General features: G+C 35.1%; 1 protein-coding gene across 1 annotated transcript; it reads right to left on the bottom strand.

Annotated features, from left to right (window-relative positions):
* Positions 1-601: 601 nt before the first annotated feature.
* Positions 602-4,368, bottom strand: LOC149554329 (wall-associated receptor kinase-like 2). The gene is made up of 3 exons (XM_089833467.1): positions 3,245-4,368; positions 2,870-3,055; positions 602-2,094 (listed from the first exon to the last, which is right to left on the bottom strand). The coding sequence occupies exons 1-3, from the start codon at positions 4,113-4,115 to the stop codon at positions 890-892; spliced, it is 2,262 nt and encodes a 753-aa protein (XP_089689593.1). The 5' UTR covers positions 4,116-4,368; the 3' UTR covers positions 602-889.
* Positions 4,369-12,272: the final 7,904 nt, after the last annotated feature.

Below are 12,272 nucleotides of genomic sequence, written 5' to 3'. Positions count from 1 at the left end.
TTGCAAGACTGGGTGCTAGAAGGAGACTTTCCAAGCTCAAGTTGTGGTGATGCTTCTGTAAGAACTTAGATTGCAAGTGTATTGTAATCTTTTTGGTTTGATGATATTTTGCACAAGTTTTGGAGGATGTGGTTTCTCTGCTGAAAGGCTTTCCCCATGGTAATTACTATGTCGTGTGATTCTCTGTTTTTATGTACTTCATCTTTGTAATACTTAAGTTGAAAATTGCACAAGTCATCCTCTCAAGATTAGTGTAGGAAGTGTTTCCGCTTACCCCTACTTCCATTCATTTAATACCAAAGAAACAAGTATGAAATGATAAACTTTCTTTTTTAACCATGTAGCGTGATCTTGCTTATAAAAACTTTGTTGTTTATGAAAGTGACCTATTTGTTAACTAGAGCCAACTATATTTCGTTACATAGCTTCTCATTTACAGCGGTCATACAATTAGTGAACAAATGATATACTAGATGGTTAATATAGTTCACTCCCAGATCCATAGTACAACTTTATCTTTTTTCTAATTTCTTAGAACGTTATTACACATAAAATATCTATATTATTTTCGAGCCTTGACTGTTATCATTACATAAAATATCTCTGCAATAGCTACTATAGCTAGCTGGCTCAATATTGAATTATTACATTGCATAATTTACATATTCATGTTCATAACCAATATCTGAACATACACCTCATCGAAAAACACCAAATTATGTACGAAAATAAATTAAAATGTACACCCACTTAAACAAGAAAGTGTCTGACTCGAACTCTTACCCACGTACAATAGATATCCAGTTCAACTTTAAATGCAGGTTCTTTTCTAAGAAGATGAACACTCAATTTGGAATTGGTATCTTAACGTTCCCATCTCTTATTATCTCTAATGCGTATTTGACATCTGAATTAACAAACTTGAAGGCTCCTCGGAAGTATTTTGAGTGAGAGCATTGTCGTAATACCGTGAACTTGTCTCATCGTAGACTTTGCTCTTGAAATGCTCGAGTGCTTCTTGTGTGGAAGTAGCCTTGTGTGCAGGAAGAGAGACATCCCTATTTAGAGGTTCTGTCTTTTGTGAAGCTGCTCTTATCCATACAAGCTCCTCCGCTACTTCTCTCATAGACGGCCTTTCTATTCCTTGCTCATGCAAACATGCCTTGGCAAGTTTTGCCATATTTTCCATCTGTCCTTGATTTCCTTCATCCACTACTTTGGGATCTAAGATTTTTATCAAGTTGCCTCGATTAATTGCAGCTAAAAAATGGGCGTATAGAGTGTATGTCTCACCTTCTCGAGACAACAAGGGTTTTAGACCAGTGAGGAGCTCCGCTAAAACTACACCAAAGCTAAAAACATCACTCTTCTCTGTAAATTGGTTGCTTGTTATGAACTCAGGATCCACATATCCTGGGGTACCTGAGGGGAAAAGGGTGCTCAGATGCATTTCATTGGAAGATCGTAGACGAGAAATACCAAAGTCTGCAACTTTTGGAGTAAATGTGTCATCCAGAAGAATATTTGATGATTTAATGTCCCGATGCAAAATGGAGTGGGAAGCTTCACCGTGCACGTACTCTATACCCTCGGCGGTCTCTATAGCAATTTGTCGCCTTCTTTCCCAAGACAAGTACTTTTCAGGAGATTGCAGATGTTGAAAGAGTGTTCCATTTGGCACAAATTCATAGACAAGTAAGGGAACTTGAGTATGAAGACAACAACCAATCAATTTCACTACGTTTCTGTGATTTATGTGGGATAAAATCACAATTTCGTTATTGAACTCAGCTGAAAATGATTTGGGCTTTTTGATTGCCACTGGCGTACCATTTGAGAGAACTCCTTTATACACAGTTGCAAAGCCGCCTTTCCCTAACTCAACGGAGTAATTCTCGGAGGCAGTTTTTAACTGTTTTTCAGAAAACATTGTGAGGATTTTTCTTCCTCCCATTGAAGCTATGAGTTCCTGCATCTCAATACCCCCATTCTCTATGAAATTCCTGTCTCCAGCATATTTTAGTTGACGCCTCCTCATGTACCAAAATAATCCACATGCTACAAATGAAACTCCAATGAATGACGAAATAGAGCCTACGTAGTCGACAAACAATCAATCAATTTTTAAATAAATACATTTTGCAGAGGATTAGAATGTGAAGAAAATTACTGATTTCTTTTAACTAAATTGGTATAAATAGAGAATTCAATTCTATAAATCATTCAAGATTAATTTTTTTAAAGATGGTCTTTTCTATCAAAAAGAAATAAATCATTGTTCATATCAATCGAATTTAATCAATTAAGCTAGTAATTATATTTTTTATTATCAGTTGAATTATAATCATTTGAAAATAAAATCAATCTTTAATAATTTAATTAAAAAATAAGTTCTAATTTAAACAGATATTCATGATTCATAAGGCTCAAAATTTGTTCAAGGTTTTGTAAATATAATAACAAGGTAATCAGGATTAATCTTGAAGAAACTTCATGATTAAGAATGATTTAGCTGCAATAATAGTGGGATGGTTAACCTCTCAAAAAGATCCAATATTATTTTCATCTATATGAACATAGCCTAAATGTAACAAATACAAAGTATAAAATTCATTATTATAAGAAGTGGAGATTTAGCTGCAATAATATTAGGATGGGTGATCTCCCAAAAAGATCTAATATTATTTCATCTATATGAATATCACCTAAATGCAACAATTACAAAATATAGATTTCGTTATTCTAAAAAAATGAATAGAATCCATTAAATCATGATAACAATATTAAAATTTTAAAAAAATACCAACTATTTTCTTTCTCAAACAATAGAACCACCACAAACATAGGAGACATAATTTGGCACTTTTACCTATAATTGCATACTTTACGGAGTTGTTTGAGGTCATTAACTGGCATCTTGTCCCGTTTTGGAAGCCATCTCCTCTGTAATGCTTTGCACATGAGCAATTGTAAGTGCCCTGCAGATTATGACACATACCCCCCTCTGATGCTCCAACGCACTCATTCAAGTCTCCTTCACTACATTCATCCACATCTGCGCATTGATTTTCATCATCAGGTCATGATGTTTGTTATAGTCCCTGATATCGTATGATATGTACATGAATCTACAGTGAGAACAGTGAGGGAAGTCTAAAAGGCAGGGATAATAGAACAGACAACAACGACAGGAGAAAAAGGGAAGAAAGTTTAGAAAGTTTGAAACGTGTGAAGATCGATATACCTGTACAACTGGTGCCTTTCGAGTACCCACTCCCTTGATATCCCGTTGGGCATTTGCATGAGTGGGCTCCTTCGGTTGCGTTTAAACATTGGGCCGCAGCGGCGCAAGAGTAATTGGATGTTCCTCTGGCCGTCGCACAATCCCCACCGTTGATTCCCCACTGCAGGCGGATGCCGTAACGACCCCTTGCAAGATAACCAAATTCGCCCTGGGGCAAATCCCAAGTCTCTGGTTCCAGAATTGTGGAGAACCCACATGCAGTAAGACCTTCATATCGTATTCCCCCACCCGTGAAATGTATCGCCTTGGCGTTTCCTGGAATACCAGCTTCACAACATCCATACATGTTGCAGTAGCTTGGATCATCCTGATTTAAACAAGCAGATTCACATTTACCTCCGCCACTTTGAACTCCCCGACTAACTTCGAAAGAACCCTTTGATCTGCAACCAACGACCACGAATTTATTGGAGGAGTAGATGGTGAAAGGGCCGTCTGCGGGTAACTCAAAATCAACAGAGGCGTTGTCTGTTTCGTTACATGACATGGCTTTCAGATCTGTGGAGTTTATTATCAGAGAGCCATCATAACTCAGATCTAGGATCTCAAGATCCGTTTCTGCTGAATTTACGAAAGTGCCAAGAAATAGACTCCAGTTGCCATTCCTCTTTTCCAAGCATTTGATCTGAAATCCGGGGAGCCCACAGCTTGAATTGGATATCCAAAATGGAAAAGTGACATTTTTCGACCCACACCATTCAGGATTGCATCGTGCAACGCCAGGTGTGGCCAAATGGCAACAAATCAGAACCAGAGCAGCGACCTCCCATTTCATCTGCTTACAGAACGACATTGCTTTTCCTGAAGCCATAGAAATTAATGGCAGATGGCTACTTCTTTATTAGTAATAGTGGGATCGATCAACAAGTTTCATTGGATAAACTGAATACTGCCCGGATTGAATTACTTTGGCTTTACGATTGTTTCTAACCGATTGTTTAAGTACAATTCGTGGGAAGTTTCGTGGGAATTTTTTATAGTAGTTTATCGCTCGGAAATAAATAATAAATTATGAAGAGATAAAAAAAACATTACATATGACAACAATAAGAAATCTTTGTTATTCCCGCCACGAAAACAAAAATTACATATAACAGCAACAAGGAATTCTTCATACGCGTTTCATTATTTCTCTATATTTTAAAAATATACATTTAACCAGTGTGTACATATTGTTTAAATTAATATATAATTAATATATTTTATCTTGAATTATACAATGTAAACAGATCACTTTCTAAAGAAAGAGATTGAATGCGACTAATTTGCCAAGAGATTGACCCAGCTGTTGGATCCGAGACAAAGAGAACGCTGCTTATGTGACAACTCTCTCCGCGTAACTTTTTAGTTTATTTTTCCGATAAAAAACGCGTGATTTGAAATTTATCTAATTTTAAAAGTATATATTAATAATCAAATAAATTTCATTCTTTTAAAATTAATAATATATCTTATTTTTATAGAATACATATCTATATATGAGAAACTTATTAGTTTATAAATCAACTTTTATTTTATATTAGCTTTGATACATGTCTTTTTTATTTGTCATTTTGTATTTTGTTTTTGTAGTTATTTCAATTTTAGACTTCATATAATTAATTGATTCTGTGTATAATGATTTTAAAAATATGAATTATATAGATATAATAAATACTTTATCATAATAATCTAAGAATTAAAATTGAATAAATATAGATTAAATTACTTAATTTTCAGATATGAGATTATCTTTATTGTCATATTTTGAAATATTTAGTTTTTAATATTTTCAAATAATATTTTTTTATAAAATCAAATTATTTTAAATAATTTTGATCTAACTTTTCAAAATCATTTAATAAATCTAAACATAAAATAATTCTAAATTTAATTTAATTACTAAATGATCAAATGCACATCACATAAGAATAGTTATTAGACTTTATTTGAGTTTTTCCTCGTGACTTTCCAGGATTTGGCCAGCAGCCTCAACCTATTGTAACACTGAAAAAGGGACAAGCTAATCTCCCACTAAAAACACCATAGACAAAACAAATTCAAAATTGTTATTTTTCATTCAAAAAATCCATGATTATCTTTTGTAAATTGGTCAACTATACATTTTTGTGCAAGGATAGTCACGTCCATTGAAAAATGTATGTGACACAAATTGTATGTTATTCCTGTTGGGTTGCACATTTAATTTTTGTATTTTGAATGATACACTTTTCCTAGGAGTTGTAAAATATCATAAATGGTCTTTTAAAACTAAATATTAGTGATTAGACTTCTTTAAATTTAAATTTATTTTGTATATTATTACTTATTATTTATATATGAAATTTATAATTAGATTTATCAATTATCATATTTGTTATTTTTTATACTGATTATTGTACTTGTCATAGGAATAGTACTATTGTATTCACTTTCTCTAAAAAATAGATTAGTTTTCACCAATCACAAGTAATTATTATTGAATAATGAAAATATTTCTAAAATTTAATTACTGATTTATAAATTTTATAAGTTACATAAGTTATATGATCAGCCAAATTGATTTTGTCTTATAGGAGCCCTTTTCTCGGAGGTTTTCCATATTGCAATTTCTTAGCTATGCCCAAAAAAAAAGAGTTACGTGGCTTTTAGCTAATGTATCAAATAAATTTTAGACAAGAGCCTACAACACAATGGTAGAATTGTGAGCCACTTACCTAGGAGGTCTTGGGATTAATAACAACACATGATATCTCAAAAATATAAAGTAGATATTTTGAATAACAACAAATTACACATTCCTCCTATTAATATTACTCGTGAAAAGCTTTTATTTATTAGTCTTTTATTTTATTTTTAAATAATTAGTTATATTTATCTATTTCATTAATTTTCCTTTCTAGTCTATATTGTATCAATAAATATTTATGTAATTATTTATTCTCACTCCTTTTTTTACTAAATGAATAAATTCTTATCTTATTAACTAGAACTATAACGATAAGTACATGCCACTACCACTACGTGGCACTTGTTGTATTTGCATTTGTTTATTATTATCTATTTTTGTATATCTATTTATTTTATCTTATGAAATAGAAAATTAAAATGTTAAGAAAATTTTAAATAATTTGAAAAACTTTTCGAATATTTTTTCACCCATGAAAAGCTTTTATTCAATTTATTTATTAGTCTTTATTTTATTTTTTAAATAATTAGTTTTATTTATATATTGAATTAATTTTCCTTTCTAGTCTATGATTGAATAAATAAATATTTATGTAATTATTTATTCTCACTCCTTTTCTATAGTTAAAAAATTTGAGAAGCTATTTGAATATTAAGTGTAGATATCTAAAATATTTACTATTTATTATACCCATAGAAGTGGGGCCTCTAATCATTTGAGCCTATTAGATCCATCTCCGATCACATTTTGCTGGGTTCTTTATTAGAGCTTTCCAAGGAAGGGTTGGAGCATGTGGAATAATGTTAACCATTACATGTGGAGGTCTGCTAGTGTTGATTTCAGGAACATTCTCTAAAACTACTACCAAATTAGGTATGTCTATATCTTTGGCCATCTTGTTAATGATGTTACTTATCCTACAGATGTTGTCATTAGGTTTGGTTGTTCTAGTAGGGACTTGGCTATTTGCATTAGCTTGATTGTTCAGCTCCTTTGACTCCCTCCTCATCTTAATCTTGTTAAGCATCTTTTTTAGAGTGCAATCAAAGCTGAAAACATTCTTATCATTTGTTTTAACTTCATACTAGATCCCTTCATTCTTGAGGACCTTGGTGCATGTACCAGGTGTATATGAGCAATGTTAGTATGCTAATAGAAACCAAATTTAAATAAAGCTTCTACAAATGAAACAAAATTCATAAACTTCAAGATAGACTAAGATGATCTCTCAATTGGGAATATGAGCCATTAATGGGCTTTCTCAATACAAAGCTCTCTTGTTGAGTGGCTTTGTCTAAATAGATAGGATGTATGCTCAAGCTTATGCTTCAAAAAAGGCTTCAAATGAAGTTGGAATTTGGGTGTGAGTGTATGGTTTTGATGTAAAATGGCTTCTTAAAATGGCATTATGACTTTACTTCATGGATTGTGTTGTTTTGCAAAGAGGAAGGATCCAATTTATAGGCAAGAGGCTCGAGGGATTGAGGGCTAAGATGCAAGGATGGGGAAAAGCTCATGGAGGGCTCAGATTGCATGAGAGGAGGGCACATGGATTGTGCTTCCTTACAGCCAATCAAGGAGTGACACATGTCACAAGGTGAGAGGATGGTAGAAAGGGGAAGGATGAGTAAAAAAAGGAGGCTCAAGGGATAAAATATTCATAAAGACCCTCATAATGGCTTGTAAGAGCAATGAAAGGGCTTGGAAGAGTCATTTATGACCTAGTGGGCTTCATAAAGTTTTATGGTTGGGATATTTTGAGGGAGATGAGAGGAATTTCGGCTTGAGCTTGATTAGGAAGGCTTTAAGCTTTCTTAGGATTGTGCAAATGATTGGAGGATGGATTAGGATGGTTTAAGATTAGCTTAGGGATAGGAAAGTGGATGGCATTTAATGAGGGTGGGTGAAGGAGGAGATATTTGTTAACTTTGGCTTGGGTTAGTAAGTCTTAACCCATGTTTAGGGAATGTGACAAGGTTAGGAGGGGATTAGGATTAGGTTTAAAGACATCTTCTAGAAGAGTCTAGACTTTGGATGAGGATAAAGACTTTCTAGAATAGTCTAGAACTTCATAGGATGAGGATGAAGACTTTCTAGAAGAGTCTACAACTTCTTAGGATGAGGATAAATAATTTTAGGAAATAAATAAAGTTTTATTTATTTCAAGGGTTTGGGTTGAGGAGATATTTATTAAAACTTTTTTAATAAACATGAGGATTAATATTGAATCTTAATTAAATATTTTGAGTTGGAATTAGGGGTAAGAAATGATGGGATTAACCTTTAATCAAAATTAAAGTAGGATTAGAAGATTTTGGAAGAGGTTAGTGGTCTTAAGGAAATTGGCCATGTTTTGGAGGAAAAATAATTTATTTATTTATTTTGGGTTTTTTGGTCAATTTATTAATTAAATAATTAATAAATAAGGAATTAATGTTTAAATAAGATTTAAACATTTTTGGGAGGGATTCCTTAATTAAATATTTTTAATTAAGATAAAGGAATTTAATGGCATAAAAATAAATAAATAAATTAAATAAATAATTAATTAATAAATGATGATGTCATCAGAAATTTTTTCAGAAAATAAAAATACTTTATTTTCTAAAAGATTTAGGTGTCTATATTTTGCCCCTCTTTGATGTGATGCCGCAAGTGGCATGGCATCAAAGATAAGAAAATAAGATGCCCAAGGCTAGACCAAAAGAGGAGAGAATGGATTGTGAGATGCCCCCTCAAGAAGGCGGCGGGGAGAGAAAGCGACGCTCGACAGCTTCTTGAAAAGTACAAGAATTCAAGATGAGCAAGGAGATTCAAATTGGCTTAAGAGAAGAGGTTTAGCTAGCTCAAACTCTCACTACGGGAGAATGATAAAGGGAGAATCAAAGGCACAAGAGGAAGCAAGCTTAAGATCTCAGGGATTGAAGAGGATGAAAGAGTGGAGCATTATAAAAAGGAATCCAAGATAGGGAGATGGATGATGGGATGATAAAGCCAATGCAACAGGATTTCAAAGAGTTAGATTGGTGGAAGATGGGTTTTGGAGATCCCTAGGACTAGGATTATGGAGCTCGAAAGATGAGGCTTGGTGGATTGATTGGATTGGTAGATCCCTAAGACTAGGATTGTGGATCCCTAAAGCTAAAAGTGCAGATTGATTCAAAGAGATAGTGATGTATAAGCTGCAGTAGGAGAGACAAATGCTAGATATGGGTGGGGGATAATGGAGATGAAGGGAAACCATTGAAACTTTTTTTTTTGAGTAGGGGGATACTTCAAAGAGAAGTACCCGTATGTAGTTGAGCACTAGATTTGCTATATGACTGTTGGTTAATTGCCAAGGTTACCAAGAACATCAAGGCCTTTTCACCAACTATCCAAAGGACTGATGGACTGACTCAAAACAAACATGCAAGGATTGCCCTAGCATCACACATGAATCCCAGAGGAAGCAGCATGGAACTGACACTAGGTAACCCACAAGCAGAAAAGAAAAACAAAAAAAAAGACCTGATCAAGACCTTATGCTCAGATTGCCCCATTCAGGGTATACCATGATACGAAAGATCGTGGCAACCTTGAGGAGGGAACAAAAAGATTGTTTGGAAAAGATACTTCAAGACCCAAAAGGGAAGATTCCAAATCAAAAGAAAGTGAAAATCCAAAAGAGAATTGTTGGCCAATGAGATGGGTGGGACGAGGTACTAACGGACCAAGATCAAACATGAGGAAAGCTATATCTTACAAGGATCTATCAGAGAGCACCTAAGCTGATGGATCTGGATGAGTGATGCATCTGGCAAGCTGAACTAAGAAGGATAACACTTTGCTGACAGGAGATCTAGCTAAAGGATGCATTAGAATAGCTAACCAAGGGTTGTGTGATGTGTGCAAGATGTTGATCAAGGAGGAACTGACACGAAAGCTAGATAGATACAATGGTACTAAGCTAAAGAGGATGTACAAGCTGACAGACCAAGATATGGTACAAATGTACAAGGTTTGTTCATGTTTTGGTTTCTGTGAGATGGAAATGTTTGTGAAGGGTGGGATGTCTGCAATAGTTGATAGGCGGATAGATAGATGGTTTGCGAAAAGCTTAAGGAAAATGGGATTCTTTGTGTGCATGTGATAGGATACAAGCTAGGATACAAGATTTGGCATATAATACAATCTAGAATATGGTACAAGCTTTGGACAAGATTTGGATATACAAGCTATGATACAAGGGATGATACAAGATTTACAAGCTGGGGTACAAGATTTACAAGCTAAGGTACAAGATTTACAAGCTGTACAGGAAGTATTTACAGGTTTCAGTAGATTTTGGATATTTGGTTGGAACACCAAGGGAACAAACAAGTGTGTTATGGGATGGTGGGTGAATGGATGAGGGATAGGATAGTGATAGATAATGGATTAGTTTTAGTACACAAGGCACCTGAATTACTAGGTTTTCACCAAAGTACCTATCCAAGGCGCTTGAATTGCCAAGTTTTCACCATTGGACGCTTATTTCTCTTTACTATTTCTTTGTATTTTTCAAAAGCTGGGTATACCAAGGATCTTCAAGCATAGAACTTCTTGAGATGAATGATGTTAGTAGGATCATTCAAGAGTTCTCCTTCTGGCGTAGATAGCTGATAGGCTCTAGAGCCAAAGGATGTAGTGACAACATAAGGACCAAGCCATGTAGGTTCAAACTTGCCTTTCAAACTTGTCTTTCTTTTCTCGATCAGCCTGGACATTCATATTTTCTTTGAGGACCATGTCGCCTAGCTGAAAGTGTCGTGGGAGCACCTTCTTGTTGAAATTCCTTTTGAGATAAGTTTGATAGACTGTGAGATGATCATAGGCTTGTTTTCGCTTCTTGTCTAAAAGATCTAGCTAGGTGAGCCGAGCTACTCTGTATTCTTCATCTGATATTTGCCCCTACAAAGATATGCACAAGGAGGAAAGTTCAACCTCTATGGGTAGTACCGCTTCGGCACCATAGACTAGGGAGTATGGATTTGTTCATGTGGATGTACAGAAGGAGGTTCGATAGGCCCATAGGGCTAGATTTATTTGTAGGTGCCAATCACGGCCGAAATCATTGACAACTTTCTTTAGGATTTTGAGGAAGGTTTTGTTAGTTACCTCTGCCTGGCCGTTACCCTGTGAGAAATATGGGCTAGAAAAGCAGTGATGGATGCAGAGGGAAGTGAATAATTCTTCCATGTTGAGATTTTCAAAGTTACCTCCGTGGTCGGTGAAGATGGTGGATGGGATGTCGAAGCGATAAATAATGTGATACAAGATGAACTTGGAGACCTGAACTCCTGTAGCTGAGACTAGGGGGATTGCTTCCACCCACTTAGTGAAATAGTTTGTAGCTGTTATTATCCATTTATGTCCATCAGATGAGAGAGGTGTGATAGTTCCAACTAGATCAAGGCCCCAACAAGCGAAAGGCCGAGGTGGTGCAATAGGTTGTAGATCCTGTGCTAGAGCGTGCATGAGATTTGCATGTTGCTGACATGGGAGACACTTTCTGACAAAGTCACAAGAGTCTTCTTCAATGGTAGGCCAATAGTAGCTTTCTTTAAGGATTTGTCATCCTAGGACAATACCACTCATGTGGGCATTGCAAAGTCCAGAATGTACTTCTTTTAACGCCATCACGACCTCATTTTCATCTAAACATTGAGAGAGCGTATCGTGATAACCCTGACGATATAGGGTATTGGCTATGATAACATAGTAGGACAATTTTTGAATGAGGTTCTGGCGTTGGGTACGTGTGAGGTGAGGGGATATGATACCATCATTAAGGTAAGCATGAATCTCATGGTACCAAGGGGATTGGGGACCAACCAAGATACAAACACGGTTTGAATCCTCATTCACATAGGCGGGTGTGAGGAGCTACTCGATTAAAAACTCATATTGTGTAGCTGCTTAGGGAATTTCCAAGAGCGAGCCTATAGTAGCCATAGCATCTGCTGTTTTGTTCTATATTCGAGGCACTTGTGTAAACTAAAGCCTTGTAAAATGCTGGGTTAGCTGATCAACTAGCTCTTTGTAGTGTAATAGCTTTTCATCTTTGGTTTGATATTCATTTAGGGCTTGCTTGATGATGAGCTGAGAATCACCAAAGATTTGTAACTTAGTAATGTTCCATTCTGCAAATATCTTTAATCCTACTATTAGAGCCTCATATTTAGCTATATTGTTGGTGCTAGGGAATTGTAGCTTGAAGGCTTTTGGAATGTAATATCCTTGAGGTGTGACCAACAATATTCCTGCCCCTGATCCACA

The sequence above is a fragment of the Cupressus sempervirens genome, chromosome 5 (assembly GCF_028749045.1).
Source record: "Cupressus sempervirens isolate cs-2001-9-10 chromosome 5, ASM2874904v1, whole genome shotgun sequence".
Lineage (NCBI taxonomy): Eukaryota > Viridiplantae > Streptophyta > Pinopsida > Cupressales > Cupressaceae > Cupressus > Cupressus sempervirens.
The sequence above is the reverse complement of the archived record's forward strand: the minus strand, read 5'-3'. Positions and strand labels throughout refer to the sequence as shown.

Coding starts and splice junctions, on each gene's coding strand:
- LOC149554329 (XM_089833467.1), bottom strand. CDS start 4,115: ATGGCTTCAGGAAAAGCAATGTCGTTCTGTAAGCAGATGAAATGGGAG. Junction 3,056..3,244: donor GAAAGGCACCAGTTGTACAG/GTATATCGATCT, acceptor ATCAATGCGCAG/ATGTGGATGAATGTAGTGAA. Junction 2,095..2,869: donor CGTAAAGTATGCAATTATAG/GTAAAAGTGCCA, acceptor TCGACTACGTAG/GCTCTATTTCGTCATTCATT.